The sequence below is a fragment of the Lissotriton vulgaris genome, chromosome 7, assembly GCF_964263255.1.
Source record: "Lissotriton vulgaris chromosome 7, aLisVul1.2, whole genome shotgun sequence".
Taxonomy (NCBI): Eukaryota; Metazoa; Chordata; class Amphibia; order Caudata; family Salamandridae; genus Lissotriton; species Lissotriton vulgaris.
Genome location: NC_141695.1, coordinates 1682931604 through 1682949973, shown reverse-complemented (window position 1 = coordinate 1682949973; position 18370 = coordinate 1682931604). Strand labels below are relative to the sequence as shown.

At 45.8% G+C, this 18370-nt stretch overlaps 1 protein-coding gene across 1 annotated transcript in view; it reads left to right on the top strand.

The window, feature by feature from the left end:
- RGS19 (regulator of G protein signaling 19) overlaps positions 1–18370 on the top strand; it is a 284177-nt gene that overhangs the window by 233028 nt on the left and 32779 nt on the right. Inside the window, exons 4-5 of the mRNA XM_086932792.1 lie at positions 3490–3564; positions 5630–5864. Coding sequence (XP_086788918.1) covers positions 3490–3564; positions 5630–5864 — 310 coding nt within the window. The remainder of the gene's footprint in view (positions 1–3489; positions 3565–5629; positions 5865–18370) is intronic.

The following is an 18370-nucleotide window of genomic DNA, read 5'->3' as shown; positions in this document are numbered from 1 at the left end:
CCAGAACCTGGGCTGCTATTTAGTTTCCTGCCGCTAAAGGGGTGATCATTTTATCGCCATTCTTGATAATATGCCCCTCTGTTGTTCCTTCACGTTACCTGACATTTGTTTGCAGTTGCGGCCAGCATGGTTCACGGGTGGGGGGGAGGGAGGCGGGGTCTGTTTACATAATAATAATAATTATTATTATACAATTTATAGAGCGCCTGCTTACTCCAAACGGAGTGTCGCCGAGCTAAAACACCATTCAAAACATAGCAACTGTGCCCCAGACCACCCCCCCACCCTGCAGCCAGGGCCCCAAATGGAACAATTACCGATGGCCTATTTCCGCCATCCGAAGGAAGGCGGAATAGCCAGGTCTTAATATTAAAATATATATAAAACTTACTGTTCCCAGGTATTCACTGCTGGGTCTGCTCCGGCTTTCCTGCCTCGCAGGAACGGGAAGCAGGCAGCCTCCCTCCCTTCCCCTAAGCCAATCACAACGTTCTGATTGGTGGGGGCGGCGCCCAGCCTGGCGCCTATTGGGAGGTGATTTTCTCAAAAGGGAGAGTGCGCATGATTTATGACTTCTCCCCCAGAGCACCAGACGTAGATAAGAGACATTGTTTCACTCCCCCCGCACCTTCTAGGTGTAATATGTTTTGTTGTAAGTTATGAATACTACTCTATGCACATAGGGAGAGCCTGAACAAAAGGAGGGGAGAAAAAAGGTGCAATCATGCAGCCGGATTATTTTGTCAATGCATGTTTGATGTATTTACAGAATAAGAAACAGGCCAATGCGTGACAATAAATCCAATCAATCTTGTGCAGCAGGCAGCTGTAAGGCCCTTTGAGTACTCATGAAACAAATGACAAACAGTACATTCAGGAATGGATCCACAAATCATAGGTCTTGACATCGAGAAGAAGTAAATAAAGCCTCCTGTGGTTATTGGTGGATTCTGCGGGAGAAGGGTCCAACCAAGGTCCATGGACTGCAAAGCGACTGTCAGTTTCATTATGACACTTCCTGAGGGTACACATAAAAAATCAATCACTGAAGGTCCTCATCCTTACATTCAGGAGCAGGAGCGACAACTGTGACAAAGTGCATTTTATTTCAGGGGTACCGTAGCTCAATGGCTACTACCGCTAGGGAGTTGTCATCTGCAGATGTGGACTAACTCTCGTCAATCGGATGCTGTTCTGGGGTCTTCTCTCCAGCATAACAGGATGTGGTGGATTGCCATGGCTTTGACCGCACATCTTTTTGTGATGCTCCTAATAGATCACAGGTTCACCTATTTGTACTAGTCTGTTTCAAGGCCAGGGCCGGACTGGCCGTAGTGGGCAGCTGGCATTTCCCGGTGGGCAGACCGGTGGAAGCTGTTTTTGTTACTGGGGGCCAGTTTCGCAGCAGTGCTGCAATATTGGCCCCTTGTAACAGAAGCACAGCAGCAGTGGTCCTGCCACCGCCCCCCTAGGTCGGCGGGACGTAATTGCCAGGGCTGGTTTGCTATCCCAGTCCGGCCCTGTTCAAGGCCCAGTGAGCTAAGATGCTCCTTCTGCTCCAATGCACCGGATGAGAATTCCAACACAAAAAGAGGCCCTTGACAATGCAAAAAATTATACACAGAGGGGGTATCAGGAGAGCAATTGAAGGTGGTGGGAGGAGTGGGCATACATATAGAAGGATTATGAAGCAGTAATTACCACTAAAGTCTATGGAGCAGCCAGCAGCCCTGGATGCTAAATGCAAACAGGGGGGTTTGGGGGGGGGGTGGGGGGTGGGGGGAAGAGTATTCCATATAGTGACAGCTGCACGTTCCCACCATTTAGAGTTAAGAGTAGAAACATAATTATAAATGATCTTTGCTAACATATTAATCCATGCTTAGTGCGCAGCCACTACAAGTGAGTAGCTCCAATTGAAATCTGAAACATATATTGACAGTCCAGCTTCAGATGAGAGTTCAGTATTTTGTCTTCTACGTTCCTTTGTAGTGTTCTTGTGGCGATTTCCTCCTAATACTTTACCACTACGAATGTTGATTGATAAGAGATGATACAGGTGCAGAATTATAAATGTCTGGTTTCATTCAACCATTCCTTAACCTGATTGGCTATGTAATGGTATACTCGGGATGCTTTTGACCTACGAAATAATATTCAATAAAAGAAAACCTCTGCGTTTATGTAATGAGACTAGTAAGTATAACAAGAGCATGCATGCGCACTTCAAAGCCCAGTCAGTATATATGGTTTCACAAAATGAATTCAGGACAATATGGAGCTTACCAGGTACAATGGTAAAGGGGGCTGTGGCATGAGAAATGCTGCTTGGTCTTAAGTAAAGTGCATGTGAGTGTGTGCATGGATACCTGGATGGGCATGCGATATAACTGCAAGTGAATTGGATGGTGCACATATGACTGGATGTCGGCAAAGGTCTGCGAGGGTCTCTCTGGATGTGCACAAAAGTGTGAGATAATGTCTGAAGGACTCCCATGTGTGCACGGTACACTGTCTGGGTGTAGATGTGGATCGAGGAATTCATCCACGTGTGTGAGATTTCGTGTGTGACTATGGCCATGATACTTTGCGTCTCTGACTACATGTGAGTGACTAGATGTGTTGATATCCAGGTGTTTGTCAGTGGCTCCAACTTTGTGGCTAGTGTGGCTCCTTGTGTGGGTGTCTTTCTGAGCTACATGTATCTTCGGGGGAAGTGTATATTTTGTGAATCCCTATGGATTTACAGGAATTCAGAGATTGGGGCCTGGAAGGGACATCAGACCACCATCTTTGCACTCACATAGTGCAATGATGGCAACTTATGGCCCTCCAAGGTCAGGGTGTGCTCTGCCAAAACAAGCTCCACCTCCCAAGATCAACTGCTGTAATTTGCACAGTGGAAGCTGCCGCTCAAGACATATTCATTGAGCAAAGCAAAGGTCACCGACTGACCAAGGTAGCTCTTAACCTTTCATTGCTTAGTGACTGCATCAGCATTTCCTTGCGCATGGTAAGGGTCGAATGTCTATTTGGCGCTCCATATTCCTTGTGCTTCAATGCTGACATTGAGTCCCAAAGACAATGTGATTTGAATTTTCACCATCACAAATTTTGCTACTTAGCACAGGATTTGCTAGGTAGTTTGAAAGACCTCTGGCGCATTGGGCACTTTGTGAAGCAATGTAAGCAACCTCATGTCATGCGATGGACTACAGCGGGTTGTTACAAGGCTGAGCAAGTGACAGCACATTAAACACAGAGGCTTCTGCTCATAAGCTTAGGAGGGATTCTCTCTGCAATTAGCAACGGGCTCCACATGTGGTTCTGTGCATGGTAGGGAAGCCAATTCAGCTTAAGCGACTCACCACCCAGCAAGCAAGACTTTATACATGCAAGTACACCTGGGTGAGTAGCGTCCCACATGAGTCTGCATGCTATGCGCCTTGAACTGTAAATGTGGTTACTACCTTCCAGTCTTACTGTTAGGAATGAAGACCGGGACCGGCTACGAAGACCCTCGCGTGACGCAAAGCTGGAGACCATACCAATCTGTGAAGCATGGTAAGTGCACTGGGGTAACTCTCTTTTGACTTAGGTGGGGCTCTTCTATGATCTGGTGGAAAATTATGGCTTGAAGTAAGAGACATCTGTATGATGGTAGTATTGATGTAGGTAGGGGAGGCGGGTAACCAGAAAGCACATGTACGAGTCAGACTGTATTCACTGCATGCCTCAGGTTAAGAACTGTAATCAAAGAGCAACAACCTGTTATCAGTAAGCAGAGTAGACTACACCTTTTACCACACCATATCTAGCCCTACCACGACCGCCATTTTGGTATTTCACCATATGCAAGACTGACCTGCCACAACTCAAATCAGTTCAGAAGACATACTTCGATGAAAATGGCTACAGACGGCTAAGCCATGGTTGAACTTTAGCATGTGTGTTTGTAACTGCATAGTGGTCATCCATGAGCATGTTTATCAGCACTCACCAATGAGCATATTTGTAACCGATGTATAAAAATGATCAAAACATATGTTTGTAACCCCGAAATACAAAATGATGAAAACTGCGGACAGATTTTTGTATTCATTCACTGCATAGCCATCTATGTTTTTCCTTTTGGTGTGAATGGGTTGTCTAGTTGGGGTTCCCATTCCAAGTGGGTAGGTGCTAATCAATTAAACACTATAGCAGCTCACTAATAATAGCACTGGCCGAGTATTAAACGTGCCTGGCCAATACACTGTCCAGTCACCCTTTTTAAATAAAGTTTTATATAGCGTGAACATGACCCTAGAGGGTATCAGAGCGATTTACATGAAGGGGAGGTAGGATATAAGTGTGGGATCAAAACTAGTCACATATACGAGCGAGGAACAGACATTGAGTATAAACAAAATAATAAGCTTTACCTCTATTGGGAGTCAGCCCTGTAGCAGTCAAAATCAGTAAATGAATAAAATGCATGTGATCTGAGGGCAAAAACGTATTAATCAGAAATGTTTTCACTTCTTTTTTTATGTAAGCGGTAGATGAAATCAGGCTGACATCCAGAGCCAGAGAGCTCCAAATCTTCGGGACTACACCCGAGAAGGCTCTGTAGCACGTTTTCTTTTACGGAAAATCTGTGGTTTCAGTAGCAGGGAGCGAGCACTTCGCGATGATCTGTATCCCCCGATAGTTCTAGCTTTTGCAGGTGATACTAGCAGAGCCAGATTCATCTGAGCAAAGACGTGTGAGTAAGAGATCATCTAAATAACTACCCAGGAGAGAAACATCAGGCCTTACTGCTAAAGTGAAGAACCCCCCGAGCACCCCAGAAAATGACGGTGGTTCCTGTAAATGCAAGAGATGTCAGTTGAGCTGGGAGACATCTTTAACTTTGGCGGGCAGAGTACCCTCACCATGGCAGAAGTAAAGTACTTGCCATGACGACTATACTTAATCTGACCGTCAAAGTATAAATCAGGCCCTATATCACTTAACAGCCACAGTATTTTAAAGGTGTCTGTAACATTGGTCTCTGTGATGTTGGAGGTATTTAAAAAAAATATGATCTACGAAGAAGGTAAATGGCAGCACAAAATAATAACTTATCATGTTCGTTATAAACTAGAAGTAATATTGCTCTCTGTTATTCTTTCTGCAAGTGTGGAACAGAACACTCAGAAATACAATACTTTACATGTATTTAAGGAGCTTCTTTGGCATAGTATTGAAAGTCCTGATATACCTTCCTCCAAGAATAACAGTAAGGCAGTTGGTAGCCTCAAGAGATTTGGCACACAAGGTTGTGACTGTAGGACCTTGAAAAGCAGGAGCTTTTAGGGAGAGTGTTTTAGTCTCCATAAAATAAAATTTACACTCCTCTTTCAAAGAGCTTAATCTGCAACAGTATTTGAAGATTTCTGTTTTGCAAACTTTCTAACTCAGAATTAATCTACATTAAAAGCCAACTGCTGAGTCAATGATGATACATCTTTGGGCCTATATTACACTTGGCATAGATGAAGTTCCTTGTACTTACAAAGTGTTTCTACAAAGGGAAATTGTTTTGTAGAGACAGAAAATAATATTATTTTTGTCTTTTTCTTTCTGGTATGATTGGCCATGACAGCGCCAAACCGAGCCCTGATGAAGTACATGGTTGGGCTGGATCCTTCGACAAGCTGATGAAGAACCCTGCAGGCCGCAATGTATTTCGCGAATTCTTACGGACTGAGTACAGTGAAGAAAACATGCTCTTCTGGCTCGCTTGTGAAGATCTCAAAACAGAGTGCAACAAACACAACATCGATGAGAAGGCTCGAATTATCTATGAGGATTATATTTCAATCTTGTCGCCAAAGGAGGTAAAACATCACCTTATGTCTGGTGACCATGTAATGAAATTGTCAGAAAGAAAGTGTGCCATTGGGGTGGGCCGAAAGAAGGTGTAAAGTAGACGTGGGCGATGAATCCCACTCTGCTGGCAGATTTCACTGAGTGTTGCCCACTACACATTACGCTTGTACCACAGAGTTTCAGAAATGCTCTGCCAAGGGCTGCATGGCAGGGTTTTTTCTCATGTGCGGCTCACCAATGTTAAATTGGAGAGCAAGAAATGGCGTTCCCAACACGATTTTTTAGGAGCTAGAACGGCACCTGGCTAGATTTTTTCAACACGGGCAGTCACGACTGTTTGCATTCAGAAAGCTGCTGCTCGTGGTGAGAAAGCTGCTGCTCAAGTAGAAATTCTACTTGAGCGGCAGCAAAGAAGCAGTGACCTCTGGCTCGCGGCGTGGTGCAGTTCGCGCTGATTATGCAACGCAGAATAAGTTCCTAGTGCTAAAAATCTGGACGACGTTCCGATTCTGCCCACTCACAGAACTGCAGAATTTAGTGGAGTTTTTATGTTACTCCACGGAATTCTGTGGAGTGTAACTCCACGCATTCCGCCCACCCCTAGTGTACAGTGAAGTAACTGAAAGAGGTTTTGGGAAGGGCAGTGAAAAACATTGCATTGACGCTTGCTTCTAAACTTAAGATTCACTAAGCTTTAAGAGACTCTTATTTTAGGATGAAGCCCCTTAAGATTGGAGGAAAACTCCAGCAAATCTTTGAGAAACTATAAAAGAGTACCTTTCTTTCCTACTCCAAAGCACTATCCCAGTTGTGCAGCACACCAAAGTCATATAGTTGGCTGAGATACCTAACAGTACACTTCACATAAGCCTCCTCACAATACTTAAAACAAACGTTACTCAATCTTTATCATACACATACGTGCACCATAAAACCACAGCTATCGAGCAGACAAACTATGATCAGGGCAAGACAGGACTTTCATTCTACCAGACACTGATAAGGACAGACACATCCTGGTACTACTCAATAATGTCCTTGGTCAATGAGAAGTTCTTCAACTGATTGAAAATGACAAAAATGTGGTAAGATTATAATATATCACTAAATAGTTTGGTTACATAATTCGTAGCATTCTAAAAAGAAGTGGACTGATTTTTATGGAGGCCAGAGAGCTCTTATTAATTAGTCGTAGAAATAATTTCATCCTTAAGTAAGGTTCTACCGGTGACATGCCTTTGGTGAACACTCTAAAGGCAGAGTTAAAGTAAAAGGAAACCTGAAGATGTTTGCTTTGTCCCTACTTCTTTCCCCCTCATTCAAATGGGGTTGTGAAAATAAGTGTCTTGCAGATCCTTTGCACACAACCATACCTCTACTTAAAAGATTCTAAGACATTGACAAGAATATTTCTTTAGAGGAGTCCACGAAGCAGAAAATTGGTTAACTTGAAAAGGTTAAAAAATGAGTGAATAGCCAGCGCATGTTTCTGCATTGCAAAGAATCTCACCTAGGAAACATTCCACATGTCTGAAAGGTGAATAGGTCAAACTGTCCCTAGACAAAGCAGTTCCTGCCCTACTGGGTTAAAGATGTGGCGTGCGAGAAAGGAGAGGAAGACAATATTTTCAGTAGTCTAAATTCATTCTAGTAATCAGGGCCCCTGCTCATATTGTGTCTTACTGAATAGGGAGAAAGGCTACTCTGACTGGCATATTGAGTCCATTCTGATTTCTGCACTCAAAATGTCCGCCATGTCAGAGAAGAATCACCAATTAGAATATTTGGAGGGCGTCCTCCTCTGACTTTTGTGAGACTCATCTGGTCTCTCTCTCAACCTCTCTGTCATACTCTTGCCAGTATGAAGGATAGGACAGGGCGGAATCAAATCTCTTAGAATAAGTCACTACGAAAATACCTGGAAGAGGCTTTGTGGTGATGGTCCTTGTCGTGTAGTGGGACACCAGGAAACCACACAGGAGACGATCTGGTTAGTCAGCAGTTTCCTTTATGTCTTATACATATGTCGCGCGTCATATATGTCGGCACTTCGCATCTCCCGACCTCTCACCCCGAGGTCCTGCTTCCGAGTGACCACATCCCCTTTCCCTGACCGGATGTGGTGTCCGGTGTCCCTGTCCTTAGCCCCGAGGGTCCTAGTGCCATCATGTGGGCATGACATCACCCCCCTTGTTGCGAAACAAAAGTTTGTTGCTAATTTCCCATGGCTCGTGCCAGTGATAGTAGAGAGTGGTAGAGGGAGAAAGAGAGAGAGAGAGAGAGAGAGAGAGAGAGAGAGAGAGAGAGAGAGAGAGAGAGAGAGAGAGAGAGAGAGAGAGAGAGAGTGTGAAGCAATAGCCCTCTCACATCTCTTCGATCAGTCTCTTGGTCTTTTTACATTCTCGTCTTGGTCGCTGTTCTCTGACATCCGGTAATGGCTCCTCCTGTGATGTATCCCTTGTCTGTTCTTGCTTTGGCATGTCCTCTTCCTTGGTTTTCATTTCCTTGAAGTGGGAACTGTTTCTTGTGATGTGGTGCTGGCCAGCTGAAGCTGTGATCATGGGCCCGTTCACTTTTATCACTTTCAGCGGGTCTTTTGAGAAAACGCTGTCTGACTTTCTCACTTGCCGCTGTCTCACCAGCACCATGTCCCCTTCCTCTATTTTGTGATTCGTTGCATGCCTTCTCTGGTCCGCATACTCTTTCATTTTCGCTTTCTGTTCTGTGTCTCTGGTGGCGATGTCTTTCTCTCCCGCCTTTTCTCCTTCCTTTATCTGTGGCAGTCTTGTTCTGCTCACTCGCCCTAGTACCAATTCAGCTGGGCACTTCCCCGTGGAGCTGTGGGGAGTGTTCCGATAATCCCTTAGTACCCGGCACAGGGCTTGTCCAATCGATACTTGGGTCAGCTTTGCTCTTTGCACCGCCTTTTTTATGGTCCCCATGAACCGTTCAGCCATTCCGTTTGCTTGCGGCCACAGCGGTGTTATTCGTCTGTGATGTATCCCCAGGTATGCCATGAATCTCTTGAATTCGTCGCCTGAGAACGGTGGGCCGTTATCTGTTTTCAGTGTCTGTGGTGAGCCCCACGCTGCAAAGATATCGTCTAGCACTGGCAGTGTTGCGTTCGCTGATGTTGATGACACTGGCCTTACTATCGGAAATCTTGAGTATTCGTCAATTATTACCAGTAGGTAGCTTCCTGTCTCGAGAGGCCCGTAGAAATCTGCTGCCAGCTCTGTCCACACCGCTTTTGGCAGCGGGGACATTTGTAGGGGTTCCGGTCTTGAGGGTGGTCCTGTTATTTGACATATGTGGCATTTCGTTACCATTTCTTCCACCATGCTGTCCAGTATCGGGAACCACACTTTTTCCCGCAGCATCTTTTTGGTGGCCACCATTCCCTGGTGTGACTGGTGTGCCAACTCCACTGTCCTTCTCCTCAGCGTTTTGGGCCTCACTATTCTGGTGCCTCTCATTATTGTTCCACTTTCACATTCTGACAGTTCCTCATTGATTCTTTTGAATGCCAGCAGTTCTTCCTTGTCTATTCCTCTACCCACACACGTGTTGCTATTTACGTGTCTCGATCTTTGCGCCTTGGTGATCTTCATTGCCTCCTGTATGGTGTTGTCTTGCTTTGTTTCTTGTTCCAGTTCACTCAGAGTTATGGTCACAGAGGTGTTAAGTTTCAGTGCAAAGTTCAAGTACTCTTCTGGCTTCCGAGTGACCACATCCCCTTTCCCTGACCGGATGTGGTGTCCGGTGTCCCTGTCCTTAGCCCCGAGTCCCCAGGGTCCTGGTGCCATCATGTGGGCATGACATCCCTTGTCTTAGACTGTATTGAAACTTTATCAAGGAAGTAATGGAATAAAACATTATGATCTTTGGTGGTGTTGAGTATTCAGGCCAGAGATTCCTGAAACAAATGAAAAAGTTACTTACTTTCAGTCACGATCTTTAGATAATCTAGCGCGCTGTAGAATTGTCACCTGTTACATAACTCTAGGTGTCAGACTCGATCTGTAAACTTAGATGCTCTCCCTTGCCATTAGAAGAGCTGGCTCCATTGCGGCCACAGTGACCAGATTGGAGCCATAAAACACCCAACCCTGCGCACCATCGTCAGTTCCCCATCTATTCTCTACAAGCCTTTAATGGCAGAGACCAGGAAATTACGTTTGGAGGCAGTGCAACAATCTAAATTGGAACCTTTTTAATGTTACCGATGACTATCTGTTCGAGCAGGCAGGTGGGTGGCAGAGCCAGGAACATCGTGGGAGGCGAGCGGTTAGCGCTCTAGCTCTCCCAAACTCAAGGGCCATAAAGCAACTCGTCGGTCCAACGCGCAGTGTTGACACGCAGTGTGGCGCCTAAGCCTGCGCCTAAGACGAGCCAAAGACCAGCCCGTCTACGCCCGTCCGCAACAGGACGGGGCTAGGGGCAGGGGGCCATGGCGGTCTGCACCCTCCCAGCAGAGAAGGGTCAAGGCACTACTCAGTTTTATGCACGCCAGACTCTTATGGAAATAGGCAGGTATGTTACCACACTGTGCCCCCTCTGGACTCGTTCCAGTGTGGGGGGACCTTTCTCATGTTCGGGGTGTCACATGCAATTTACCAGCACTGCGGTTATCACTCCCTGTCATCTAAAGTGTGCCAGATCTGCTCAGAGCACCAATCCTGTAACACTGAACACCTATGCACCTAATGATCCGCCCCTAACGTGTAAAAACCTTTTGTGCAATGTCCGCTCCCTTGTCTCTCACGCTACACAGGTCTGGGACCTCATTACAACAGAGAGACCCCATCTGTGTTTCCTAACGGAGACCTGGCTTAAGCCTCATACAGTCCCAGCCATAACGTTGGGGGTACCGACAGGGTACAAAATAGTAAGGTTGGATCGCCTGATTAAAACGGGAGGAGGGCTAGCTATTGTGTTCAAACAAGAGATGGAGGTTGCAGTCATTGAAACTGTGTGTACCCCAGAAATGGAGCTCATGATTTTTAAGATCAACCCTACTTCTAGGGAAACCAGGAAGGGTGCACTTGTGTATCGACCTCCTGGCTCGTGTGGGACCTTCTCCATTAAATTAATGGAAATTTTGGCTCCTCACATGCAAGCTAACTCTGAGTTCATTCTGGTGGGGGATTTCAATATCCACAGTGAGATCACCACGTGCACTGAGGCAGAGACTGTGTTAACAGACTTGGCCACACTTGGACTTAATAAAAAGAATCAGGGGCCGACCCATTCTGCGGGCCATACTCTTGACCTAGTGCTCTGTAACTCAACAGCTATTAACTATCTTACTCCCAATCAAGTTGATTGGACAGACCACTCAGTTATTATTTTTTATACTCGTTCTAACTATAAAGTCAAAGCTATCCATAGGACGATGGCCGATGTTAGAAGGCCCTGGAACAAATTAATCCCTGCAGACTTCAGGGCAAATTACTCTGAACCCATATGGGAAGCATGCGGTGAAAACGCCACTTTAGCCCTAAGCGCATTTAGTGAAGCTGCGTTAACAACTATTAATCATGTGATCCCGCCGAGAACCTATAAACCCCGACCGGCCCCAAAACAAGAAGTCTGGTTCACTGGGGATCTCAGACAACAAAAAAAGACCATGAGAAAGTTAGAGAAAAAATGGAGAGTCACACACAAGGCAGACGATAAGAAGGACTTTAAGAGGTCGTTTAAAAATTACCATAAAGCAATCCGTGCTGCTAGGAAACAACATATAGCAGTCCAATTATCAGCTGCCGGTTCTAACGTAAAAACCCTGTATAATATTCTACAGACGTTCACCAAGCCCACTGCCTGTGACACTGAGGGGATCGAATCCCAAGAACTGTGATAACATTTCACAGTTTTTTGTAAGGAAAATCGACGCCATCTATAATAAGATACTAGCATCGAACTCCATCTCTAATAATCCAGTAACAACTGACTGTCGAATCCAGCTACATACTATGACTACAGATAATGAGGCTAAGAAGCTTACCGTCTTCCCACCCATCTCTATTGAAGAGTTGACTGTTCTTGTCACGCAAACAAAGAGTGGGTGCCCGACTGACATCATCCCAGCACGTATTATGCCACTTCTGCTGGATGATCTGGGGGTTGGAATACGGCATGTAGTCAATTTGTCCTTGTGTACTGGGGAAGTCCCTTTAGACTGGAAACAGGCTCTTGTTAGACCTCTGCGTAAAAACAATTCGATCCCCTGGTCTGATTTGACAAATCTGAGACCGATCTCTCTTCTCCCTTTTATAGGGAAGCTTGCTGAGAGACATGTGAATCAGTATTTGTCAAAATTCATTGAACACGCGGGTGGACTCGACTCCTCCCAGTCGGGTTTCAGGCCCAGGCACAGTACTGAGACCGCCTTGCTGTCCGTCGCTGACAATCTTCAGATGCTACAGGACAAGGGCTATTCCGTTGTCCTGGTGCTTCTAGATTTGTCAGCGGCATTCGACACTGTGTCACACGACATCATGACCTCCAGACTAGTTGACATCGGTCTGGAAGGCAAGGCCCTGGCCTGGCTAAGGAGCTTTTTCAGCAAACGCACCCAGAGAGTCATCTTAGGACCATACCAATCAGAGGTGGTGGAGATCTCGAAGGGGGTGCCACAGGGCTCTTGTTTGAGCCCTACGTTATTTAACATCTACGTGGCACCCCTAGCTAACATCATGAGATCCCACGGGTTCATTCCAGTATCATATGCGGATGATACCCAACTCCTCTTCCCTTTTAAAATCATGACCTCCGAGGTGCGTGACTCCTTCGCCCAGGGGATGAAGGAGGTGGCACGTTGGATGGCAGCTAACTTCCTGCAGTGCAACGTCTCCAAGACCGAGGTTATGCTCTTTGGAGAGGCCAAACGCTTATGGACTCCGGACTGGTGGCCTCAAGATCTTGGCCCCGTCCCTGAGCCCAAAACAGTGGTAAAAGATCTGGGAGTGAAACTGGACCATGAGCTTACCCTAACACAACAAACTAATCAAGTGGTGGGCTCATGTTTTCATGTGATTGGGCTTCTCAGGAGAGTATTCCCTCTGTTACCGGATACCACCAGGAGAACGTTGGTCCAGTCACTAGTGTTAAGCAGGCTGGACTATTGCAATGGTTTGATGCTAGCTGCCAACGAGGGTATCTTTGCTAGATTGCAGGTTGTGCAAAACACAGCTGCACGACTAGTTCTAAATGCCCCGCCTCGTACTCCCTCAAAACTGTTGCTGGCCAAACTGCACTGGCTTCCAGTAAGGCAGAGGGTGATGTTTAAGATCTGCTGTGTCATCCACAAATGCCTTATTGGAAAAGGTCCTGGCTACCTCACTGAAAAATTCATCCCTTATGTTCCGTCCAGATCCCTGAGATCAGGAGATCAGGAATTGCTATGTGTTCCCAGGGCCATGAAGGCAAGAAAGGGGGGCAGGGCCCTATCTGTAGCTGGCCCCAAGTTGTGGAACCAACTCCAGAAGGAAATTAGAGTATGTAGGGAACATTTCCCTTTCAGGAAAAAACTCAAAACGTTCCTCTTTAATTTCTAGCTGGCCTTAGGGCTTTTTTATGACTAGTTCCTGTTCTTTAGTTGCTGCCAGAGGCGCGGAGATACTCCTTCGGGAGCGATTCACAGCGCCATACAAACATGCAATAATAATAATAATAATAAAGAGAGGAAACCTGTAGGAGGTAGAGTATCAGAAAGATTGTTACCAAAGGTACGTAAATTGTTCTTCTGATGGGTACGTCTACCTGTAGATTCCTCACATGTTGAATTGATTCCAAAGCAGTTCTCTTCCCAGGTGATGTGGCTGAAGGAGTGATTAAACGAGGAAATCCTGGAGCACTGAATGTGCAAAATTGTCATTCATTCTCACCCCTGAGTTCAAAAAATAATGCTTGATGAAGGTGTTAAAGGGAAGCACATGTTCTCTCATGACAGATCCCAGCCACAGGGACACCTCTGGTAGTGCAGAAGTGGAAAGCTTTACTCTGCTGCAGCGAGCCCTCATCTCTCTAGGGGTTCCTCCCTGGCAAGAGCGTAGTACTTCTTTCTACAAAGTATTATCCAGTGGGACAGAGCCCTCTTCTGGACTGCATTGTCTTTTTTGTTGCCTGTAAATCACATAAATAGCTGGTTGTCAGATCTATTTTCTGCTGTACATGTAAAAACGTACTTCTGTGGTACAGCCGGTGCAATCTCTCCTTCTCCATGGTGAGATGATGTGAAGAGTAGACAGTAGGAAGGGTAGAGATTCTTCCAGATGGAAAGGGGTCCCCACCTTTGAAAGTAAAGCCACTTTAGTTCTGATGATCAATTTGTCAGGAAGAAGCATGTGAAGGGCGAGCACACGCTCACAGCTTGTAACTTACTGACGGTCCTCACCAAAGCAATATCCACCAGAAAAACTGTCTTGAACATCAAAAGGCGCAAATGGACAGTTTGGAAGGACTCAAAGGCGACACCCATCAGAAAAGTCAAAACAAGGTTCAAATCCAATTGAGGCATCACAAAGGGAGTTGTGAGGGAACAAGTAAGTCGACCCTTTTAAAAACCTAATTATGATAGGACATTTGAAAAGGGATGGTGGATCTGGAAGGCAGCGAAATTATGGCATGGTGGCAGTGTATCCATTAATGGTGCCCTGCAGAACCAGCAAGAGCGTGAAACAAAGGACCTACATTAGACAAGCTTACAAGGGTGTTCCACGTTCTGGGGGAAAACCTACTGCATCTCCAAAAGTAGACAATCTTAGTGGAGGGGTAATGAGCTGACAATATTTCATTGACCACCTCTGGAGGCAACTGGTAGAATCTCTGTGCTCCCCACTCAATCTCCAGGCATGAATTTGGAAGCTTTGGAAGTATAAGCCCTTGCCTCTCCAAATGGGAGAGGAAACCACCCAAATAGGTGGACTGAGCGGGAGACACATGGTCTGCACACCACACACTTCTCAGCCAGTGCGGAGCAATGAGGATGACTTGGATCCAGTCGGGGTGAATCTTCCTCAGAACTTAAGGAGTCCAGGAAATGGGAGGAGAAGAATAGCTACGTGGAAAACTCCACTTCAACTTAAGTGCATGCCCAAGACTTGCATGCCCAAGACTTCCTCCAGCAGATACTGAAAGGTACACAACCTGGGTAACGAGCATTGTTTGAGTGGCAAAGAGGTCCATCTGATGGGTACCCTACTGGGAAAGGATGTACTAAACAACCCTTGGGTATAGGCAACATTTTTGGTCAGAAAGATGACGCCAACTGAGGCTGTTGTCTCTGGTGGTCAGACAGCCAGCAAGATTGTTGGAGACTTACCAGATCCCATGATGGTGTGGCCGAGCCCAGAGCCATAACACTTATTGATAGTTGAGATGAGACCTCACTCCTTCTCGTTTGTTGATGTACCACATTGTACTTATTCACTGTTTGTCAGATCTGAACGGACTGCGAAAGAACATTAAGAAGGCTTTGAGTCTTAGAAGAACTAGAGCACGTTGGTGTGTAGCACCTACTCTTTTGGAGACCAGTGGCCTCTGGTATTCAGTTGTTCCTGATGATCATCCCACCCAAGGGTAGGTGCATCCATCACCATCATAATTACAGCTTGTTGAGGGTATAAAGGCATTGCTCTGGACAGGTCTTCCTCCACCGACCACATCTGTCGCATTCTCTCTGGAGATCCTGTTCAAGTCTAACAGATCTGCCTTGTGATGCAACCACTGCCTGAGTAGGCAACACTGGTGAGCCCTCTGGTGCCACTGTGCGTATGCAAATAGGCAGATGCAGGACCCCAGCTTGTGAAGAACCATCAGGACTGGAATCTGGGCTCCCTCCCAAAACACTGGAATCATATCGCAAATGTCCCTGATCCTCTGGGAAGGGGGGGAAGCTCAAAGCAGTTTATTTTGTTTAAATTCAGAAAAGTTTTATAGAATATTTCAGTACGGCAGCTTGAATACAATGCGTGTGCGGATGAGAATACATCTGAATAAGGGTAGGGTCACAAGGAAAATAATGGCAGACACAACATTAGAAGGATTGATCATGGTAGTTACTGTTACATTCAGATGTGACCGTGCATTTTACGAATATCGCAACACATCAAGAAGCTTTATTGAGACGGAGGTCAAAGAGGAAGAAAGGAGAGGAGAGAGAGAATAGAGTTATAGAAGATGATGAGAGAGAAAGAGCAAGAGAAAGAGAAGACGAGCGCCACGATGGAGCACCACGGTTCTGACCATTCCAGTATACCCCGAGACGTGTGTGTCCTGTGTGATTGACAAGGACTCCGTGGAGATCATGAAGTCAGGAGGGGTGGCAAATCATGGGGGTTTATGGGTTTCAAAGTAGATATTGAGTACGTCCCACATTCTCCTTCTTGCGGGTCACCATGGTGTGGTTTGGAGAGTGATGTCTGCTCCTCTGAGGTTAATCACCCAGTTTAGCAAGCAAGCATAACTTGCCTTTTTGGTGTCTTTCCAATTATTTACGACGACCTTAACAGCCGCCATAAGTAGAAGATCTAGTAGGGCTCTGTCTGGTTCAGGGAGCTGGAGTTCCTTAACGAAGCCAAAAACAAGGTAGGGGAGTTTCCTGGGGGGCTTGATGTTGAACAGATTGTGGATGAAGTTAAATACTCTGTCCCAATAGGATGAGACGCAGTCGCATTGACGGACAAGATGGTCCAAATCTCCCTCAGCCCGTTTGCAATTCCAGCAGAATGCGTCAGGGCTGATTTTGTGGGCATAGAGGCGAGCGGGCGTCCAGAAGACCCTGTGTATGAGCCAGAACTTGGTTTGAGATAACGTAGGGCTTATTTTATGGCTCATACAGGATTTCCACGTCTCTGACCACTCCGACTCTGAGATGGGGAAAAAGGCGAGAGAGGACCAAAATTGTGTCGATTTTTCATTTAATCTGGAGGACTGAGGGTTTAACAATTTGTACAGCCTTGAGACCTGGTGGCCTAGCCTATTTAGATTGGATAAGAACGAGATCCGGAAATGCTCGAGGTAGCAATTTCACCAGAAAGGCCCTTGGGTCAGATCCCTCCAGCCCTTCCGGAATTCCATACAGTTTGAGGTTGGATCTTCTTTGACGGTTTTCTAAGTCCTCAACTTTCCCCTGGAGTTGAATTAATTCTGCATCGTGGCGCCCCACAGTAACATCTAGCCGTTGTGTTCCTTCTTCTACTAAGACTTTACGTTGTTGTAGCTCTATTACCTCCTGAGTGATACCCTTTAGTATGGAGGCTATATCCGTTATGGAGGTTTGCAGTCTTATATTGTCATTTTTCAACTGTTGATAATGTAACTCCGATTCTGCCCTTTGATTTATCAGAAGTTTTAATATAGTGTCTAATTGGGAGTGATCAGTGTCTCCCAACTTAGTAGCTTTCATTGAGTTTGAATTTATTTTTTCAACAGGTATTTTGTTTATTTCAATGTCCGTATCAGATGTCAGTAGATCAGATGCCGTTGCCGCTAGTAGAGTATCTTTTTCTTCTTCTTCTGTATTCTGCTCGATAAGAGCATGATTAGGAGTTTGCTGTGTTTCGCTGTCTGTAGGGCTGCCCCCAGAAAGCCTTAAAGTCATAGTCTTGACTAGCCCTTTGGCTTCTATCCACTTCCTTAGCGGACTTTTTACACTGACCATTCTTTTTGAGATCAAAGGGGCTGTTCCTGTAACCAGGCTAGACAGAGCTCTACCTTTCTTCTTGTAAGTTGTCTTAGCTTTGCCTCTGCGTCTCTTCGGGGGTAGCCTACTCAGAGTCTTATCCATGGACTTATCCAGTTCCTCTTCTGTATCATAATCACAGTCTTCAGAGGAAAAATGTTCATCAGCCAGTTCCAAAGTTTGTCCCGAACCATGATTGCCCACTGAGCATGTAGCCTGACTGTCGCATGCTTCAAGAGTATCCTTATCTTTATCAATCGGGTCTTCAATTCTCGAAGATATAGCCAAATCTGAAGCTGACTTAGCGATGTTTAGCGATTGGGGCCACTCTTTTGCCGCCCCATTTACCTCCTTTATTCCTGCTGTTGCCTCAGTGCACATTAGTGTCTCCCGAATTTCACAATCTTCATTGGTAATAGGAGATGTTACCAGTTGAATGGGTAAGTCTGAGTCAACTTCATGATTTGTATTAACCAAAGTTGTGTTATTTTTAAGACTTACTGCTGTTCCACCCTCATCCAGAGGAGCCTCAGCTTTAGCAATTTCATTAACATGTGCACCCTTCTGTGTAAATTTTTTAGGAACAGTTCCACAGTTAAATTGAGGAGGGCGCAGAATTGTCTTACCTGCCGCCTTCCTGTCGCTCCCCTTTAGAGTAGCTGCCATAGTTGCTGTTTCAGCGTTCATTGCCGTTTTATCCGTCCCCCCGTCACTCTGTCTTCTGTAGTTGCTACGTCTGTAGCGATAGTGGTGAGAGTTAAAACGGGGGTTGGGGCAGGGGCTGGGGTTGTAGATACAGCTTCCGTATTATGCTTATGTATAGCAGCA